The 20,326-nt window shown below is 42.3% G+C and overlaps 1 protein-coding gene across 1 annotated transcript in view; it reads left to right on the plus strand.

Annotated features, from left to right (window-relative positions):
• Positions 1-20,326, plus strand: part of Dnah9 (dynein axonemal heavy chain 9) — a 311,392-nt gene that overhangs the window by 195,189 nt on the left and 95,877 nt on the right. Inside the window, exons 48-49 of the mRNA XM_060363494.1 lie at positions 150-383; positions 5,770-6,030. Coding sequence (XP_060219477.1) covers positions 150-383; positions 5,770-6,030 — 495 coding nt within the window. The remainder of the gene's footprint in view (positions 1-149; positions 384-5,769; positions 6,031-20,326) is intronic.

Consider the following 20,326-nt stretch of genomic DNA (forward strand, 5'->3'; position numbering starts at 1 on the left):
AGAGGGGAAAGGCTCTCCTTAGTGTCCGCCTCACCTCAGGCATCCAGAGGTCAAGGTTAAAGTTAGAGGTTAGATAGAGATGGTGAGCATAACTTCCTATGTGGTGAAGAGTTGGAGAGTCATCTTCAACCCGATATTTCTGATTTTAGCCTGCAGTGAAGCAGTCGATCAGCAAGTTCATGGCCTTTGTCCACACCAGTGTCAACAAGACGTCACAGTTGTACCTGCTCAACGAGCAGCGCTACAACTACACGACTCCCAAGTCCTTTCTAGAGTTCATCAGACTCTACCGGAGCTTGCTGGACAGAAATGGAAGAGAGCTCCAGTCCAAGGTGGAGAGGCTGGAGAGCGGGCTGTTGAAGCTTCACAGCACCTCGGCCCAGGTGAGCAGGTCTCTCTCTTGCTCCACCACTTGACCTAGGGCTAACTTTATTTAATCCTGTTTACAGAAAGTTCTTAAGATAAAGGTATGTGCTAGGGCTAAGCCACACCACAAGTACTTGTTTATCATAAAGGGAAAGCTCTAGGATCAAAGACTATATTAGATTCAGATTATGTTGGGGTTGTCAAGTAGTGTCAGGCATCAAAGGTACCAAAAGATGGTGGATTTAGTGACATTTATCCTTTTGTTTATAAAGTGAAAAAGGTAATTCAACTCATTCTGAAAGAATAAGAATACAAAAATGGAAAGAGAAAGAGAGAGAAGGAGGAAGGGAGGAAGGAGAAATAATGAGAAGTGAAGGGAACATAGGGAAAGAAAGGAAATACATGAAGTTTCTGGCTAGGGTAGATATGGAATTCAGTGGTAGAGCATTTACCTAGCTGGCACAATGCCCTGGGTTTGATGCCAAGCACCATAAATAAAATAGGGAGAGAGAGAATGCTTGTGACATGATGCCAACTGGTTGTCATGGTGCATGCCTTTAATCCCAAATTGTTATGGTGCATTCCTCTAATCCCAATCACTCAGGAAGTTGTGGGTGAAAGATCCTGAGTTTGAGACTGGCCTGGACTACACAGAGAGGTCCTTTCTCAAAACATCAAGAACAAAAATGTGGCTAAGCTAAATTGCAGTGTGCTGAAAGTACCATGTACATCCTGTAACTTGAACACTTACTTTTCCAAACGGGCTGTAAGATGTCTTAGTAATTTTCTATAATTATGTATTAAAATAACATGTTGCCTGTATTGGTTAAATACAGTGTACCGTTACAATTTTATAAATTACATGATATGGTTATCATGACTCTTTTGATAACCAACCAACCAAAATTTAAGTTAGTTTAAGCAAAACAAAACAAATTTTAAAAGATGACTTGGTTCATTCAACTGAATTATCACATGAAGCTTAATTTGAATTGGGCTGGTACTAGCTTCTCACACATAGGTGGCTTTCTCCATTCTTTGGCTGACTTTTCTGTCACTCATGGCCAGACAGGTGATCTCATGTCCTGTAGCAACCTCAGGCTTGTATGCTATCTGCTTGACAACCAACCCCAGTGTCTTTCCCCAGGATTTTCAGCCAAATTCCCAGGAGAAGAACCATCGGCTCTGAGGAGCTGTGATCTGGATCCTCACTGGTCAATCCAGAGTCAAATAGCAACTGGAACTGTATCACCCTAATTATAAGGACTTGGTGAGGGTGTTCTCAAATGGAAACACTCAATTCTGCTCCCTAAATAGAAAACCTGCACACTAGAAAGGCAAACATGCTGGTAGGAAGGGACATATCTGTGTCTGAGAGCAAAGACACTTTGTAGTCTGTGGTAGTTTGAATGAGACTTCCCTATAAGTATCAGGCATTTGAATACTTAGTTTCCAATTGATGGCTCTGTTTGGGGGATACTTAGGAGGTGTGGCTTTGTTGAAGGAAGTACATCATGGAAGGGGAGGGGAGTAAACAGGCTTTGGGGTTTAAAAGCCTCCTCCAACCCAGTTTGTTCTCTCTCTCTGCTTCCTGTTTGTAGTTCAAGATGAAAGCCCTCCGCTCTCAGCCTTTAGCTCCAGTTGCTATGTCTGCCTACTGCCATGCTTTGCTCCCATGATGGTGATGGACTTTTATCTCTCTGAGACCATGAACCCCAAATAATAGTCCCTTCCTTCTGTAAGTCACCTTGGTCATGGCGTTCTATCACAGCAACACAAAAGTAATCAACACAAAGTCCAAATTCACCCAAGCAGAGTTGGTAGATGGTACAGACATGGATGAGAGAGAGAGCTGCCCTGACCCCTCACCCCTTCCTGGAGTGTTTGTTCCTGCTGGGTACCCTAAGCTCCTTTTACCATCAGGTGATGTAGTCACAACCCTCCCCGCGCACTTTGCCCAACAGGACTATTATCCCACACACACATACCATGGGCAACTTTGGGAAGATGCATGCACTTCTGTCCAAGATATATGCTTCTCCTCAACTCCTTTAATTCTCAGCATCATTTCTGGGGTTCTGGGACTCTGAGGAGGAGGCCAAGCGAACTTTACCCTCTCTCTTTGGTAGCCATGTGCCCACAGCCCTGCCGCCTTAGCCCTTTCACTGGGCATTTCCCTGAGAATGGAGTATGATTCTGATTCATGGAGCCAGCAGTACTGTGGGAAAGTCTTTTCTGGATCCCTGAGCTCTTCTTAATGTTCTGTTTTTGTGGCACTAAGTAAGGAGAAATGCAAAGTATGGCTTGGATGTTTGAGTAAGAGAACAAGAACACTTTAAACTAGCCTTCTTGGATCTGTTGCTCTGTTGAAGAAAAATCCTAAAATGAACCTGAACTCCCTGTTGTCTGTTAGGGGGGAGTGGCCCCTTTCTGATTGGCAGGGCCCTGCTGTCACTGCACATCACAGCTTAAGAGCTATTAAACTCCTATTTATGGTGAAGAGGATTATTTACCTTGGGCTTGAGGTCACAGCCATATCTGCAATCAGCCAAACAAAACAACCACAAAGAAAAGAAGAAGAAAAGGGGGGGGGGGGGAGAGAAACACTTCAATTTTCTCAAATCTCCCAAGATTTAAAAAGAAACAAAAAGTTACTGGTGTGTTTGCTGACTGGGGTGATTATGCAGCTCAATCATTTTGATTTACAATTGCATCTTTGTCCTTGCAGAAGTAACTCAGCAGCTGAACAACGGGAGATGGAAGCAGATTAACCTTCCAACTCCTGAATATAAGACGTGTTCCAGGGAGCAGCCTCTATTTGAGGTTAAAACAGGCTCTGGCTTCCATGAATACACAAAATTAAAGAACATTCTTTTTTTTGCCCCCTTTCCTTTTCTTTCTTTTGATCTGCCATGAAAGGGGAATTATCAGCGGTGTCTAAGCCTCAGTTTTATTTTCGGTTTATGCATTTTGCATCATAAAGCACTCAAATCTGTTTGACGTTTTCCAGGAGCTCCAAAGTAATCTGTGGTTGTTGCATGCAATAGACTGCAAGAAAATGAGAGGCAAGAGGTCAGCCTGTGATGTTAAGGTTTATGAGCCATACTGCAAATACAAATGGCTTCTTTGCTTTTCAGAATAAATAGGTCTGTCTTCCCGTTGCACTTGAAAAGGCCATTATACTAGACCAGCTAATCTCAAAACCTAGGCTAGCAGAATCTACAGAGGCTGCAAGGCCTCACCTCAGAGTTTCTGACTCAGTGGAGCTGGAGTAGGACCAGGATGTTTGCATGGCCAACTTGTTCCTGGATGATGCTGATGATGCTGATGTTGGTGCTGTTGCCAATGCTGATGTTGGTGCTGGTGCTGGTGCTGGTGCTGTGGATGTTGGTGCTGGTGCTGATGGTAATGCTGAAGCTGGTGCTGATGTTGATGTTGGTGCTAACTTATGAGGCACACTCTCAAACCATCACTCTGCTGATCTGAAGAGGCACAGGAAACCAGATCCTCTCTAATCCATTCATGAGGCTTCATTACGCCCCCCCCCCCATGACATTTGACATCCGAGGCATTGTGGGGAAATCCAGCTGGCTAGGACCATTGGTACACTGGCTGTCTAATCTTTACATGGTCATCTGTTTGTAGTTAAGGATTGTGGAAATTAGCAAAGACTAACCAAGTGGAGGTTATCCAACGCCACCAAATCAGAGCTTATTAACAGCAAGGGAGCCTGGCACCACAGCTGCACCTGTTTTGAGCCAAGACCAGAGGGAGGAGTAGGGAAGCTTCATAGTATAGAAAGAGAAGACCCAGACTAGAGGCTGTTCACCTGGGGGAGTGGAGGTGGCGTTCCTTACAACAGAACATTCTATGGGATTGTGTTAGGGCTTGCTTTGGTCCTGCATTGAAAGTGACAAAAAAAAATATAGTAGCAATGTTAGATGTCTATTATTGATCAGGTTCTGGCCGTTGAAGGCAACAGCTGTAGGAGTTACTCTATCTTTCTGGACTGTGTGGCTTGAAGACATCAACCAGATGCTTACATGTCTGACTTGCAGCAGGCCGGCTTCCTGAGGTAGTCAATGGACAGTTTCATGCGGGCTCCCTTTAAATTTGTTCTAGGAGTGGCGGGAGGCCACATGGTTTGCTATGTCTCTTGTTTCCTCATTTTTCTTGAAGGTAAGGGGTTGGCTTCCTTGTGAGTCACTGGAGGTCATAGGTCAGGCTCCCTTGTATACTTACTTGTACACCAGGTGTGGGCACTGTTCATCCACACACTTGATCTCTCAGACTGGAGGGATTCCCTTTTTAGACTCTTTAGCACATTTGACAACATACAGTTTTAATTAAGTAACATCTGATCCTTGCCAAGGAGCTATCACAGGTGAAATATGGTTTTAGGCACATCAAGGTTTTTTATTATTATTGATAATATATTCATATTTACACGGAAAAGAATTGAGTTTCGTCATGGTCTCTTTGCGTGTGTTATTACACTTCTGCCTCATTCATTACCCTCCCCCTACTGCCATTGTGCTAGTTCCTTTTTGTCAACTTAACACACACTCGGGAGACACCTGGCAAGAAGAGGCCTCAACTGAGGCAATGTGCACACGTCTGTGGAGCATTTTCTTAATTGCTAACTGATGGAGGAGGGCCCAGCCCATTGTGGGTGATGCCAACCCCTGGGGCAGGTGTTTCTGAGTTGCATACAAAAAGTAGCTGAGCATGCGTCTTGAAGAGCCAGCCAGTAAGCAGTGTCCTCTGCCGTCTCTGTTTTGGTTCCTGCCTGAAGTTCCTGCCCTGGCTTCCATCTACAGGACAGTAACCTGTAAGACACACCCCCTGCTCCCCAAGTTGCTTTTAGTCAATATTTTCTCACAGAAGTAGAGACACAAAGTAGGGCACTGCGGCCTTACTCCCCCCAACCCCAGCTATGTTCCTTTCTTCCCCTAGTTTCTGCTCTCATGTTTATTGTATTAATCCTATTTTCCACTTCCCTTAAGACCTCTTCCTTTTCTCACACAATTCATCAGTTGATAGACGCCTAGGCTAGTTTCGTTTTTTGGTTATTGTGAAGAGCACAAGCAGCAAACATGGATGCAGGTCCATGGAGTTTTAACGGACAAAGGCACTAATTGAGAGGCATTCCACATCACTAGGGCATCGAAGAGAAGGATCTCGGCATGTGGATTTCGGGGTAGTCTGCCACAACGAAAGGGTGTTCTGCATGCTCCCTTCTCCGACCTCCCAGTGCAAGGAGTTTGGTTGCACTTGAGAATGCAGCTTTTCACCTCTATGTATGAGTGGGCCCTCAAGTCTGTTCTGCAGAACCAGGTCCATGGAACCATGAACACCATGGCCCTGGCCTGCTTTCAATGAGCCCTGTGGTCTCTGCTGCAGGTGGATGGGCTCAAAGCCAAGCTTGCCACCCAGGAAGTGGAGCTGAGGCAGAAGAACGAAGATGCAGACAAGCTGATCCAGGTGGTGGGTGTGGAGACCGCCAAGGTGAGCAGAGAGAAAGCCATCGCGGATGAGGAGGAGCAGAAGGTGGCTCTGATCATGCTGGAGGTGCAGCAGAAGCAGAAAGACTGTGAGGAGGACCTGGCGAAAGCAGAGCCAGCCCTTGCCGCAGCCCAGGCAGCCCTCAACACTCTCAACAAGGTAGGCCTGGCGGGCAGGCTTGCCTACCTTTCTCGCGCAACACCGGGTTCTCGTAAGTGGTGCAGGGCATCTCTGGGAAGGCTGAGAATGGGCCCCCAGCAGTTGAAGCTGCTGCTTATTTGTTACGTAAACATTGGTTTAAACTGACTTCACGGTAGGGCCCACGAACTACAAATGAACCCCACAAACTGAGAGTCTCAGAAACAACACAAAAGAACAAGAAAGATCAATTAGCCTGTCTTCCCCACTTCACAGATGAGGAAAGCAAGTCCTACGGAGGAGCTTTACATGGCCAGGGTGACAAATTCTGAGAGCTGGGACTCAAGAGTCTGTTACCTTCAGAACTCAGTCCCAGAGGCTGAAATGGAAGCCAGGTCATTGTCCCCAGCAGTTACTGCAGGCCGTGCTGATTGGTGGGCGCTTAGTTAACCTGAACATTTAAGCTCAGCGGCTAAAATAAGCTTCTAGTTCCAAACTTAAAAAAAAAATCACAAAACCGAAATTAATGAGCATTTAACTAAGTGAGAACAGCGTTTGCTGTGCACCAAGTTAAACTCACATGCATTTGGTAGGGAAAGTGTGACTTTGACATGCTCTCTTCAAATCTCTCTAAATGTACTCTGTGGGTGACAGGCAGACACAGCTTTCTGGTTCTCCTGTCTTATTTTTTTGACAATTACCTTTCCCATTTGATGACTATGGTTGAGGAAGGAAAGGAAGAGCCAAGCAGACCCATTTTGCTATAAGGTGGTGCAGCAGCCGGGCTGAGAACTGACATTTCTGCAGCTCTGGCAGTTCATATTACCCTACGAAGGAGCATCTTTGAGCAGATCTATGAAAACACTTGGCAGTTCTGCCCTGCAGGTGCTCCCCCTCCATTCTCAACTACTGGAGACACCAGGGTCGCCTCTGTGTTGTCTCCCAATAAGATGGACTTTTTCATGTTTTTTTTTCTTTTACTTGTTCTTTATTTTTTCTTTTTTATTCTTCATTAATTATACTTTATTCACTTTGTATCCCCCCTGTGGTTCCCTCACTCCTCCCGTCCCAATCCCTCCCTCCCTCCACCCTCTGCATGCATGCCCCTCCCCAAGCCCACTGATAGGGGAGGTCTTCTTTTCCTTCCTTCTGATCCTAGTCAATTAGGTCTCATCAGGAGTGGCTGCAGTGTTTTCTTCTGTGGCCTGGAAATGCTGCTTCCCCCTCAGGGGGAGGTAATTAAAGAGCAGGCCAATCAGTTCATGTCAGAGACAGTCCCTGTTCCTATTACAATGGAACCCACTTGGATATTGAACTGCCATGGGCTACATCTGTGCAGGGGTCTTAGGTTATCTCCATTCATGACCCTTGTTTGGAGTATCAGTCTCAGGAAAGACCCCTGTGCTCAGATTTTTTGGTTCTGTTGCTCTCCTTGTGGAGTTCCTGTCCTCTCTAGATCTTACTATTTCCCACTTCTTTCCTAAGATTCCCTGCACTCTGCCCAAAGGTTGCCCATAAGTCTCAGCATTGATAGTCTGCAGGGCAGAGCCTTTCAGAGGTCCTCTGTGTCAGGCTCCTGACTTGTTCCCTCTTTTCTCCTTCTTTTGATGTCCATCCTCTTTGCCTTTCTGGATAGGGATTGAGCATTTTAGCAAGAGTCCTCCCTCTTGATTAGTTTCTTTAGGCGTACAGATTTTAGTAGGTTTGTCCTATAGGTCTATATGAGTGAGTATATACCGTGTGCATCTTCCTGCTTCTGGGATAGCTCACTCAGGATGATCTTTTCCAGATCCCACCATTTACCTGCAAATCTCATGATTTCCTTGTTTTTTATTGCTAAGTAATATTCCATTGTGTAGATGTACCACGATTTGTGCATCCATTCCTCCACTGAGGGGCATCTGGGTTGTTTCCAGCTTCTGGCTATTACAAATAAGGCTGCTATAAACATGGTTGAGCAAATGTCCTTTTTGTGTACTTGAGGCTCTTTTGGGTATATGCCTAGAAGAGGTATAGCAGGATCTTGAGGAAGCGCTATTCCTAGTTGTCTGAGAAAGCACCAGATTGCTTTCCAGAGTGGTTGTACAAGTTTACATTCCCACCAGCAGTGGAGGAGGGTTCCCCTTTCTCCACAACCTCTCCAGCATGTGTTGTCTCTTGAGTTTTTTATCTCTTCAACATTGTTCTTGAAGTCCTTGCTAGAGCAATAAGACAATTGAAGGAGATCAAGGGGATACAAATTGGAAAGGAAAAAGTCAAAGTATCACTATTTGCAGATGACATGATAGTATACCTGAGTGACCCCAAAAATTCTACAAGGAAACTCCTACAGCTGATTAACACCTTCAGCAAAGTGGCCAGATACAAAATTAACTCAAAAAAATCAGTAGCCCTCCTGTATACAAAACACAAAAGGGCTGAGAGAGAAATTAGGGAAACAACACCCTTCACAATAGCCACAAAGGACACAAAGTACCGTGGTATGAACCTAACCAAGCAAGTCAAAGACTTGTATGAAAGAAATTTCCAGTCTCTGAAGAAAGAATTAGAAGATATCAGCAGATGGAAAGATTTCCCATGCTCATGGCTTGGCAGGATTAATACAGTAAAAATGGCCATCTTACCAAAAGCAATCTACAGATTCAATGCAATTCCCGTCAAATTACCACAACTTTTACTTGTTCTTTATTTAATTTTTATGCCATATATTTTGATCGTATTCCTTCTTCTCCCCCAACTCTTCTCTAATCCTCTATACATCCCTAAGCATCCAACTTCACGTTCTTTTTCCCTCTCTCAAAATCAACAAAAACCCAATAAGACAAAAAGAAAAATAAAAAGTACACACAGAGAGAGAAAACATAGAGTCCTTTTTTTGTTGGCCAGCTACTCCTGGGCAAGGGGCCTGCCCGGAAATGTGTTTGATACACCCAGCCTCACTCTATTGTTGAAAACTAATTTTCTTTCCCAGCAGGTATCAATTGCAAATAGCTTCTTGGTTAGGAGTGGGACATTGCGGCCACTTCCCCTTCTCAGTGCTGGCAGTTTGTGTGGTTTGGACCTGTACAAGTCTTGTGTACACAGACACAGTCTCTCAGTTCATATATTCTTCAGTCCTGTTGTACCGGGCTTCCCCAGATCACATTGCACATGCCAGCCTTCAGCCTGCACTCAGAAGGACTCCCCCCCACCACCACCACCACATGCCCCCACACCTCCTTTCACCCCAAGGAGCCCTACAGAGATTTCAAAACAAAGCTGAATTTCCCTCTCTCCCTCTCTGTATCTCTGCCTCTTTCTCCCTCACCCCCCTTTCCCTCCTTCCCTGATTTCTCGATTACCAAAATCAGGAATAGTTATTTGTATATCCATGGCTTGTTCGCTGATAATTCCTTACTAGGAAAATTAGCATCTTTCTTAAGATCTTTTGGCTCAAGGATTACATTTTCTAAGATGGGCTGAAGCAAATCTAGTAATGTTTACTGTGCTACTTTGGGAGCCATCTATCTTGGCTGAGTCTCTGCCTACTCATTTGCTGGGAGGAAACAACAATGATATAAACACTCCCCATTGTTATAATAACTAAATGAGATGATGTATGAAAACTAGATATTCAATATTAGTCACTAAGAAAAACTCTGTTGCTGTCAATATTGTTATAGCTAGGAAAATCACTTCAATTTTCATAAAACCAGAATGAACGCCCGCAAACCCTCTGGTTGGTTGTTTAGGTGATAGATGGGTAGATAGAAATAAAAACAGAGTATAAATCAATAACTCAAGAAGTCATAGAATCAAATACAGAAAGTCCTGCTGGATCCCTCTACCATTGAAAAAGGTGAAATGTGTGTTTAATCACTGCTCACTGCAGACAGCATGAAAGGTCATTTCCTCTACCAAGCTCTGTGGGATGCCGCATTTTCTTCTTCCTCCTTTTTCATTTTCTTATGACATAGAGAGGGGAAGATGGGGATTAATGGGCTATTTCTCACACATAAATAGATACGCCAATCTATCAGACAATTTGATCAATATTATTTTTAAAATATATCCAGGATTCACATGCTTGAATAATCTCTTCTGCATCTGCTTGATGAAAGCACATTCATCTTCCAGAGCAGTGTCCACCTCTGATCCCGTTTGTCCCACAGCAATCTGAGCTCTCTCTACCCTTCATTACACATTGACAGATTATAAAGATGTGTGTGTATCTGCATGTGTGTGATTATAGAGTTTATGTATATGTCTATGTGGAATGTTTGGATTAAGCTAGCTATCATAGCACTCACCCCAGTATTTGGCAACTTTGTGCTGAAAGGATTTGAAATTTATTCACTTGATGCTATGAAATCATGAAGCCCTTAACTATTAACTATATTTACTGCAGTGGTAGATCTACACTTTGACTTTAACCCTCCATTCCACCTACTGTCCCAACCCATCTGGTCTGTGGCAGCCACTGCTACCTTCTCTTCTTCTATATTTATGTGTAGTTTTAGATTCTACACACAAATGATGTCATGTGATGTTTGCCTTTCTTTCTTTGGTTGATTTCATGTAACATAATGTTTCCCAATTCCAACTGTCTTCTTACAAATGACAGACAGATTTTCATATTACCCATGCCATCTACTGATGGACCTTGAGTTTTTTCCTCTTGTGGCTACTGCAAATCGCAGTGAGCATGAAGATGCAGGCATTGCTTTGATGTACTGATTTTAGAGCATTTGGGTAAAAACCCAGGAATGGGATCATCAGATCATTCAGTGATTCTGTTGGGGTTTTCCTGAGACATCTCTGTGTTGCTTTTTATAATGTCTGCTTTAGTCTACATTCCTATCAGGAGTATACAAGGGTTCCCTTTATTGGTTGTAGGAGGACTCACCATCAAATCTATTGAAAATAGTCCCTCTTGGCCTGGGTAATGTGCATTTTTAACTTGTGTTTCCCTAATGAATGCTGAGTCTCACGTAGCTCTGAGGCATTCGTGTATTTTCACTTAAAACTATCTGTCTACATGCTTTTCTTGAACGAAATGCTTCCTGCCTATGGAGTTGTTTGATGACTTCATGGATTTTAGCTGTCAGCTCCAAATCAAGTGCATGGTTGCAAATGTTTTCTGTCAGTCTGTAAGACCTCTTCCCCTTACTCTACTCTTTCCTTTTTCATGAAGTTTTTTTTTTTTTTTTTTTTATCTTTTATAATCCATGCTTATTTTGTCTTTTTTTTTTTTTTTGGCCATATTTTAAGGATCGAATCTAAAGATCATTGTCCAAAAGAATGTTGTATACTTTTTCCCTAGTGTAATTTCTAATGGTTTTACAATTTCAGGTCTTAGACTAGAATCTGTAATGTATTGTGAGCTTATTTGTATCAAGTTTTTGCATTTGAAGACCCAGTTTTCCCACACTGTTTCTTGAGGGAGGTGTATACTCTTGACATATTTATCAAGAATCAACTGTCCATGGACTAACATTCAATTCTAGGTGTTTTGTTCCATTGATCAATTTGTCTATTTTATGCCAGTATCATGCAGTTGTTTTTTTACTTTACTGTTATTATTATTATTTACAATTTATTCACTTTGAATCCCTGTTGCAGTCTCCTCCCTCATCTCCTCTCAACTCCTTTCTTCCCATTCCACTTCACTAGCCCATTGGAAGGAGGAGTCCTCCTTCCCTCCTGTCTGACCCTAGCCTATCAGGTCCCATCAGGATGCCTGTATCCTCTTCTGTGGGCTGGCCTCCCGCCAGGGAGCCGTGATCAAGGAGCAGGCAACTGAGTTCATGTCAGACTGCCTCTTCTCCCATTACTAGGGAACCTACATGGAGACTTAGCTGTCTATGAACTACATCTGAGCAAGGGGTCTTGGTCCTCTCTACGTATGGCCTTTAATTAATATCAATATCACTCTGTAGTGTATTTTGAACTCAGGCAATATGATGCCTCCGCTTTTATTCTTTGGGGTTTTGTGATTTTACTATGGTTGTGAAGGCATATGTACTTTGGGTTCAGATTTTCTCTATTTTATCTATGGAGATGGCATTTGTACTTTCAAAGGGATCACATCAAATCTGTAGATCACTTTGAGTGTTACAGACATTTTAACAATAGCAAGTTTTTCCTAATCCGCGATCACATTATACCTTTTCACTTACCTGTGCCTCTCACTACCTGTGTTATTCTTATAGTTTCCATTGTTCTGCTCTCTTACCTCCTTGGTTAAATTTATTCCCAAGTGGTCTTGAGCATATTGTAAATGGGATTGGCTGCGGTTCGAATGAGAATGGTTCTCATAAGCTCATATGCTTGAATGTTTCATCCCCAGTTAGTGGAACTCTTTGGGAAAGAGGGGAAGGGATGGCCTTGTTGGAGGAGGTATGTCCTGGAGGTGGGCTTGGAGGCCTCAGAAGATCACGCCAGGCCTGTGTGTGCACATACACATGCACATGAGTGCCCAGTACCTGTAGATCAGGGTATAGCTCTCAGCTGTTTTCCCTGAGTCGTGCCTGCACGATAATGGACTCTCACCCTGAGACTGTCAGCAAGGCCCAATCAAATGCTCTCTTCTGTAAGTTCCCTTGGTTATGGGGTCTCTCCACAACCATACAACAATATCCTCTTGGTTTCCTTTTTGGAACATTCATTGTCAATGTGGAGAAATGCTGCTGGCTTTTATGCACTTGTTTTTTGTGTTGTTTTTGTTTTGTTTTGTTTGTTTGTTTGTTTGTTTTACTAATACACTGAACCCATGTATTAGTCTCAACAGCTGGTTAGTGGATTTTTTAAGTACTACGTATGATGTTGTGTTGTCAGCAAACAGCAACAGTTTGCTATGTCCTATGCTACTTGTGTGCCGTGTGTGTGTGTGTGTGTGTGTGTGTGTGTGTGTGTGTGTGTGCGCGCGTGCGCGTGTTTCTCCTACGTGGACTTGAACTCCTGTGCTGAATAAAGTGGCGATGGTGGGCATCATTTTCGTCTGGCAGACCTCAGAAGAGAGCTCAGTTTCCTGTTATTGCGCCTATTGTTAGCTATGTGTGTTTGCTTTACGTGAAGTGCATCGCTTCTTACTGTTGTGTTTTGCTGAAGCGCATCCCTTCTGCTCCTAATGTGTCAAGTGTTTCTGTCATAAAACATTTGAATATTGTTAAAATCTTAACACCTTTCTACATCTATGAGAATGACTTTTTGTCTTTTAATCTGTTAGTATTATTGAGCCATCCTTGCATCCCAGGGATAAATCCTGTTTGATACTGGTGAATGGTCCTTTTAATAGTGTCGTAGAATGAAATTTGCTGCCATATTGTTGAGGCCTTTTATCTTTGTTCATCAGAGATCTTGGGCTGTTGGGTTATGGTTTTCCCCTGAGGTCCTTTCTGTCTTTGGTGTCAGAGGAGTGCTGGCTTTATAACAGAACTTGAAAATATTTCTGCCTCTGTAGTTTTGAGGTTTTTGTGTCTGTTTTTGTTGTTGTTGTTTGTTTGTTTTCTAAGCAGAGTTTACAGTGCATTGTTGTTGGGTCATCTTTAAAGGTTTAGTGAAATTGAAATTCTTTACTGAACCCACCAGGTCTTCTTCTTGGGCATTTATTTGATAAAGGATTTTTAGAACAGATTCAATCTCTTCACTCATTATCAGTCTGTTCAGATACTGTTTCTTTATGAACCATTCTCTTATGTACAAAGGGGCCAATTTCTTCCTACGTTACCCAACTCAGGGATATGAATGCTCAGGGTGGTCTCTTACGGTCCTTCATATAAGTAGTCTTTTTAAACCAGGAGTTTATCCTCCATTGAGTTCCTTCATGTTCAGAATAGAGTCTAACGTGGCCATTATGACTGCAAGGCACCATAAAATTTCTCCTGTGATGCCTTTTCTATCATGTCAATTGTTACATTGTCCATTGCTGTTCTCCTCTGCCCATGCTGACCCCTCTATACCCACATTATTCCAGTCATAGCCAAGGGCTCTGAATGAACCTGTGTGCGGTGTTCATTCCCCTCTCCTCTGTTCTTTCAGGCGTTTCCTCAAGTTACATTAACAAATAAAAATACCAGTTTCAGGAAATGAAAGTATACATGAAAACATATAATCTGAAGCAACGTTAATAATTATATACACACAAATGTTAGCTAAAAACTTTATGTAATCATTTAGAGAGAAAGGTCATTAAAGGTATTTAAATAATCTTAGTCTGTGCTCAAAATCACTTAATTTTGGAAAAGAAAAAAAAAGCAGCTGCAAGAAAATGCTCCTTGTTGGTAAGACATGAAGTATGGAAGTGACAATGAAGAAAAGTGCACGTGGCCACGGGAGTGACAGCCAGTACACGTGGACTTGCTTTTGCCCTTAACCTTCTTGCATTGAGGTTTGTAAGCCATGTGCACTTAATACGCAACAGAAACAAAACCTTTCCGATGACTTGAGAGCAGGGAAGAGGGCAGGACTAACTACCTGGCCAGGTAGGAAGCCGAAAAGGAAGCCAGTTAGGCAAATATCATTAGGCGGGAGCAAGTAGGAAGGGTTACCACACTTAGAAGAGACACTTGCGGTACTATGGATGCTTGAGGGCCATGGTGTGAGCGAGCTGCTCTGCAGGTATGGAAGTAGGCGGGTCTGATGCTGACAAGACGGAAGGGGTTATAAAGGTGAGTCAAGCAACACTAAGGTTTACTTATAAGGAGTGTTGACCCTCCTCGGTGGGGCGATGGTCAAATGGCTCTTTGTTTCTTTAGATGGAGTAAGATGGACCAAGGTGGTCCATATGTAGTTAGAGCAAATGCTGCTTCATGAACTGGAGGCTCCTGGACATTATCCTCAATGAACCCTTTGGCATCTCCAGGGCTCTGGCACTTAAGAACTATTTCCCTCTTTGCTTATTATTCTCAAAGTTAAGGATAAATCTTAATCGATGCATAAACAATACCTGTAAATCAGAGCTCGGTAGTAACTCAGTATAGTCTGTCTCCATCATGGCAGTTTTATTTTGCTTTTATTACTAAGATGAAATAAATCCAGTGTAACTTTCCCAGCCTTAGTTTAGGAGTGTTTTATCTTTTAATATCATGGCCTTTTCCCCTCCACAGAGTTACCTGTGATTTTCTATTTTCCATGAACTTTTACAGTGAATTTATTTTTATTATACACAAAACATGCAGGAGCACTTTTATCACTAAATAATTCAAATGGCGTAGAATCCACAGAGTCCAATAAAAAGTCCTTCCTAGTTCCCCTCCAGCCACAGCTTTCCCCCGGGAGGCCTCCTGTGAGAGTTCAGGGGTCTCCGCCTCGGCAATTCTTTATGCATTGACATTTCTGGAAACACACTTATAGAATATAGTATATTTTGGCTAGGTGTGGTACATTCCTGTAATCCCAGTGCTTAAGGATTAGAAGCAGAAATATTAATAAAAACTTAAGGGCTGAGCTGCAGAGAAAGTTCCAGCCCACCCACACTTATATATTTTATAAAAAAAATTAAACAGTATGTAAATATAAATGCACTTTAATCCTACTAACTTAATTTTTTCTTTGATTGTATGTATTTGAAGCAACATGATGTTTTAATGTCCATAGTGAGATAATTACTCAAGAAAACTAACAAAGCCATCATTTCACGTACTTGGAGTATGGTCTGGGTCTTCATGTAGTCTCCTATTACTGTGATGTGAAACCCTGACAAAAGCAACTTAAAGGCAAAGGGTTTCTTTTAGCTCACAGTCCGTCATAGCAGAAATCGCAGCGGCAGGAGCTTGAGATGGCTGGCCACAAGGCGTTTACAGTCAAGATGGCAGCGAGCAAGGAACGAATGCTTCATAGTACTTAGCTTGTTTCCTAAAGAATCCCCTGCCTGGAGAACAGTCCCATCTGCAAGTGTGATAGGTCTTCCTATAGATATCTAAGATCAACCCTTCATAAATCCAGCATTGAGCACGTAGCATCTAGTGAAAATGTTCTTAGATATCATACCTTAAACTTCAAATCATTTGAGTCAAACAAGTACAGTTCTTTGGTAGAACAATGTGACAGACTGTATAGTGACCTTTCCAAAAATATCCAAACTGTAATCCCTGGGACATGTGAAATGTTACCACATATGGCAAGAATGGTTCCAGAGATAGGATTATGTGAAGAACGCTGGGGTGTGAGAGTTTCCTGTCTTGTTCTGGTGGTCTCTGTATGTGATCATGAAGATCTTCTGAAGTGAGGGACAGGAAAGCTGAAGAGAGAGTGACATGTGGTGGAGGAAGTGGGGAAAGGAGACGGGATGCAGGGCCATGTGCGTGCGAGTAAGGACAACTGTGAGAAGCTTGAAGAGTTGAGAATGTGTTCTTGTAGCTTCAGAAGGAGGCAACCTTTCAACATTTCATCCTCAAGTTGTACTTCCAGAACTGTAAGATGACAAACCTGGATGTTTTGAAATCACTGTGGCCTAGTAATTGTTACAGAGCAAAAGGAAACTCAACATGTTCTTTTTGAAAGATACTGACTGATTTCTGTCCAAGATGTCTGCTCTTGCTAATACCTACAAATACAGGTTTGAGCCCCACTTCTTTGCTGCCTTTTCAGCATATTTTCAGTCATTTTAGTTTTTCTCAAAGATATGAGTAAAACTTTACTTCCTTCAGCAGAGTGCAGGAAATCATATGAAAGAAGGGGAAGTTAATATGATCTGGAGAGGATAGGAGCTCCACAAGGACCAAATATATCTGGTCACAGGGGTCTTATATGAGACTGTTTCTCCAACCAAGGACCATGTAATGGATACAACCTGGAACTTCTGCTCGGATGTAGCCCGTGGTAGCTCAGTAACCAAGTGGGTTTTCCTAGTAAGGGGAGTTTTTGACATGACAGTAAGGGACTGTTTTTGACATGAACTCAATGGCAGGCTCTTTGAACTCCCCATTCCCCAAGGGAGGAGCAGCCCTGCTAGGCCACAGAGGATGACTTTGAAGATACCTGATAAAACAGGGTTAAATGAAAGGGGAGGAGGTCCTCCCTATCAGTGAACTTCGAAAGGGGCAGGGATGAGATGAGGGAGGGAGAGTGGAATTGGGAGGGAATGAGGCGAGCAGGATACAGCTGAGATACAGAGTTAATAAAATGTAACTAATAATAATGAAAAAAATTTACTTCCAATATGAAACAGTTTCACTTATGACACTGGCCATATATTTCACATATTTAGAGTTTACTTTTCTGTTTGATAGAGTTTTTGGCCTGTTTTGTTTTGGTTTTGAGATTATAATATAATTGTAATATTCCTTTCTTCATTTTCCTCCTTCCAGACTCTTCCCTATACCCCTTTCTGATCTCCCTCAAATTCATGTCCTCTTTTTTCAGTAATTATTGTTGTATGCATATATGTATTTTTCCATACATACATATTCCAAATTATAAGCTGTTGAGTCCATATGCTGTTGGTTGTATGGATGTTTGCATGGCTGACCATTTGGCATTGAACAAATTGGTGTGTTCTTCCCTACAGAAGACGATCTTTCCTGCTCCCAGATTTCCTCAGTTGCCTGTACTTGTTTGTGTAGGGTTTTAAGGCACCGTGGGCTTTCTCCTATTGACTTTGGCATGTCTATTGGTGTTGACTTTGTTCATCTCATGCTTGGGTAGTCATGCTGGTGAGACTTTATGGATGTACCATCCGATGTTACTAGAAGACACAAAGACACAGCCAATTTCCTGACCCTGTGGCTCTTACAGTCTTTCTGCCCCCTCTTTCATAATGTTCCCTGTGCCTTTGGTGCGGAAGTATTTTATTGACGTATCCATTGGGACTGTGATCCACAATTATGCATTTTGATGTGGTTTTGTGTAGTCATCTCCATCCGTTGCAAAGAAACACTTCTTTGATGAGGAGTGAAGATTACACTTCCCTGTGGGAGTAATGACACATGTTAATAGATTGTTGTTAGGGATTATTCAAGTTTAGTAAAGTAATGGTTGCAGATTTTCCTCCAATTACCTTTACTTCACTAGCTGCTAGGTTTCCAGTACAAGTCATGGTTTCCCTCCTGCTGAATGGATGTAAAGTCCAAATAGAGAGCTGTTGGTTAGCACCAGAGTAATGTATACCACTGCTGCGCCCTGGTGCTATCATGGCATGCTGGTTAGTGGTGTGGGTTGTGATAATCATCCCTGAGTAGGACGCTTGACTGCCTCCCTCCTTTGCAAGTTTGTATAACGCCTTCTGGTAAAAGCTAGTCATCAGAGGGACATTGAGGTCATTTCCCTTTCAGGAGCTTCTGGGCCCTTTTCCAGAAGTGTGTGGTGTCTTCAGCAATAGAGACTTACCTTACACCTCTGGGAGGGAGGATAAGCCAGGGGGACATCTATAGTCCCTGTGTTTCCGGGAATCTCTTTGCATGCCCTGACCAACAACTCAAAAGAAGGCTTCTCATGCCTGGTATGGAGTTTTGTTAAGGTGGTTTTGGCTCTTAGAGGGAGCATTGTCCCCACAGATGAGAAATGTTCATTAAAACTATATGTGTATCTTTATATAGAGAATTATGTTTTTTTGTTTGGAGGTTTTGTTGTTGCTTGATTGAGTTTTGTTTAGGTGTTTGTTTGTTTGTTTGTTTTAGTAAATAATTAACAGTATGGTTCCTCGTGGCTTTTCCAGATAGTCTTGTGATTTTACCTACCTACTTCCTTTTTCTTATTATATCCTTCCCCCTTCCTAAAGAACACGCCTTTCCTGTTTCCCTGATCAGATCACTTGTACTCTGCTCTTCTCTCTATTGCTTCCCAACCCCGTTATCATAGCAGTGGTCCTGCTTGACCACTGCTAGTTTCTGTAGCTACTACAGGGTATATACTCACATCTGAACATTTGGAGCTAGGAGACTCCAGTGAGAGAGAACATGTGATGTTTGTCATTCTACATCTAAATTTCCTCACTCAGTATGATTTTGCAGTTCTGTCCATTTACCTGTAAAGCTCATGATTTCCTTTTTCTGTACAACAGAAGAGTATTCCATGGTGTGTGCGCACATTTTCATTGTATATTTGTCAGTTGTAAAACACTTAGGCAGTTTCCATTTCCTAGCTGTTGTGAATAGAGCAGCAATAAACACAGCAGAACAAGGACCTGTGGAGAGGGGTGTCTAGTGCCTAGGGCATGTGCTGGCTCATATGGTAGAGTTGTTTTTAGCTTTTGAGAATTTTTCACCCTGATTTCCACGGTGGCTGCACCAGTTTGCATTCCCATCAACAATGAATGAATGAGCTATCCCCTTCCCCAGGACCCCTTCCAGCATTTGTAGTTGGTTCTTTTGTTGATCTTTGCCATTTTTGACTGGTAGAGTAACATGAAATCTCAAAGTTGTTTGGATTTTAATTTCCCTAATCACTAAGGACTATGAACAGAACATCTTTTGAGATATTTCCTAGAAATGTTTTCCCTTCTATTGAGAACTCTCTGTTTAGGTCCCAGGCACATTTTTTGAATTGGTCTTTTTGACACTTTCGTTCTTAAGTTCCTTGTATAGTCTGGATATCAACCCTGTGTCAGATGTATAGTTAGCAAAGATTCTCTTCCATTCTATGGGCTTCCCTTTCACCCAGGTGATTTGTTTCCATATCTGTGCAGAAGCGTTTTAGTTTCTTGAAGTCCCACTTGTCAGTTGTTGGCCTTAATTCTTGGGCAAATAAAGTCCTGTTCAGAAAATCTTTGCCCATACCTACCCCCTGAAGGATACTGCCTGCGTTTCCTTATGACAGTTTCTGTGTTTCAGGATTCAGATTTAGGTCTTTGGTCTATTTGGAGTTAGCTTTGAAGTAAGGTGATAGATATGGGTCTAATTTTATATGTCTGCACGTGGACATCCTTTTCCCCAGCACCTTTTATTAAAGATGCTTTCTTTTATCCAGCATGTTTTTGGCATCTTTGTGAAATATTAAAGGGCTGAAGTTACACGTGTTCATGTGTTCAATTTTGTTCCATTGATCTACATGTCTGTTGGCTGTGGATTTCTTATATGTGGCATTTCTTGGGTTGTGGTATGTTCCCTGTAAGCCCTATATTCTCTGGGACTTTTATCATGAGGGCATATTGGATTTTTGTCTTACGAATTTTTTTTCATCTATTGCTATGACCAGGTGATTTTTGTCTTTTAGTCCACTTACACAGTTTATTACATTTGCTGAATTGTGTACAATGAGTTATCCCTGCATTTCAGGGATAAAGCCAATGTGCTCATGGTATATAATCTTTCTGGTACATGTCTGTACTCTCTTTGCAAGTATTGTGTTCTTTGTGATTTTTTAAATATTTTTATTTTAATTTTTATTAATTACACTTTAT

The sequence above is a fragment of the Meriones unguiculatus genome, chromosome 11 (assembly GCF_030254825.1).
Source record: "Meriones unguiculatus strain TT.TT164.6M chromosome 11, Bangor_MerUng_6.1, whole genome shotgun sequence".
Lineage (NCBI taxonomy): Eukaryota > Metazoa > Chordata > Mammalia > Rodentia > Muridae > Meriones > Meriones unguiculatus.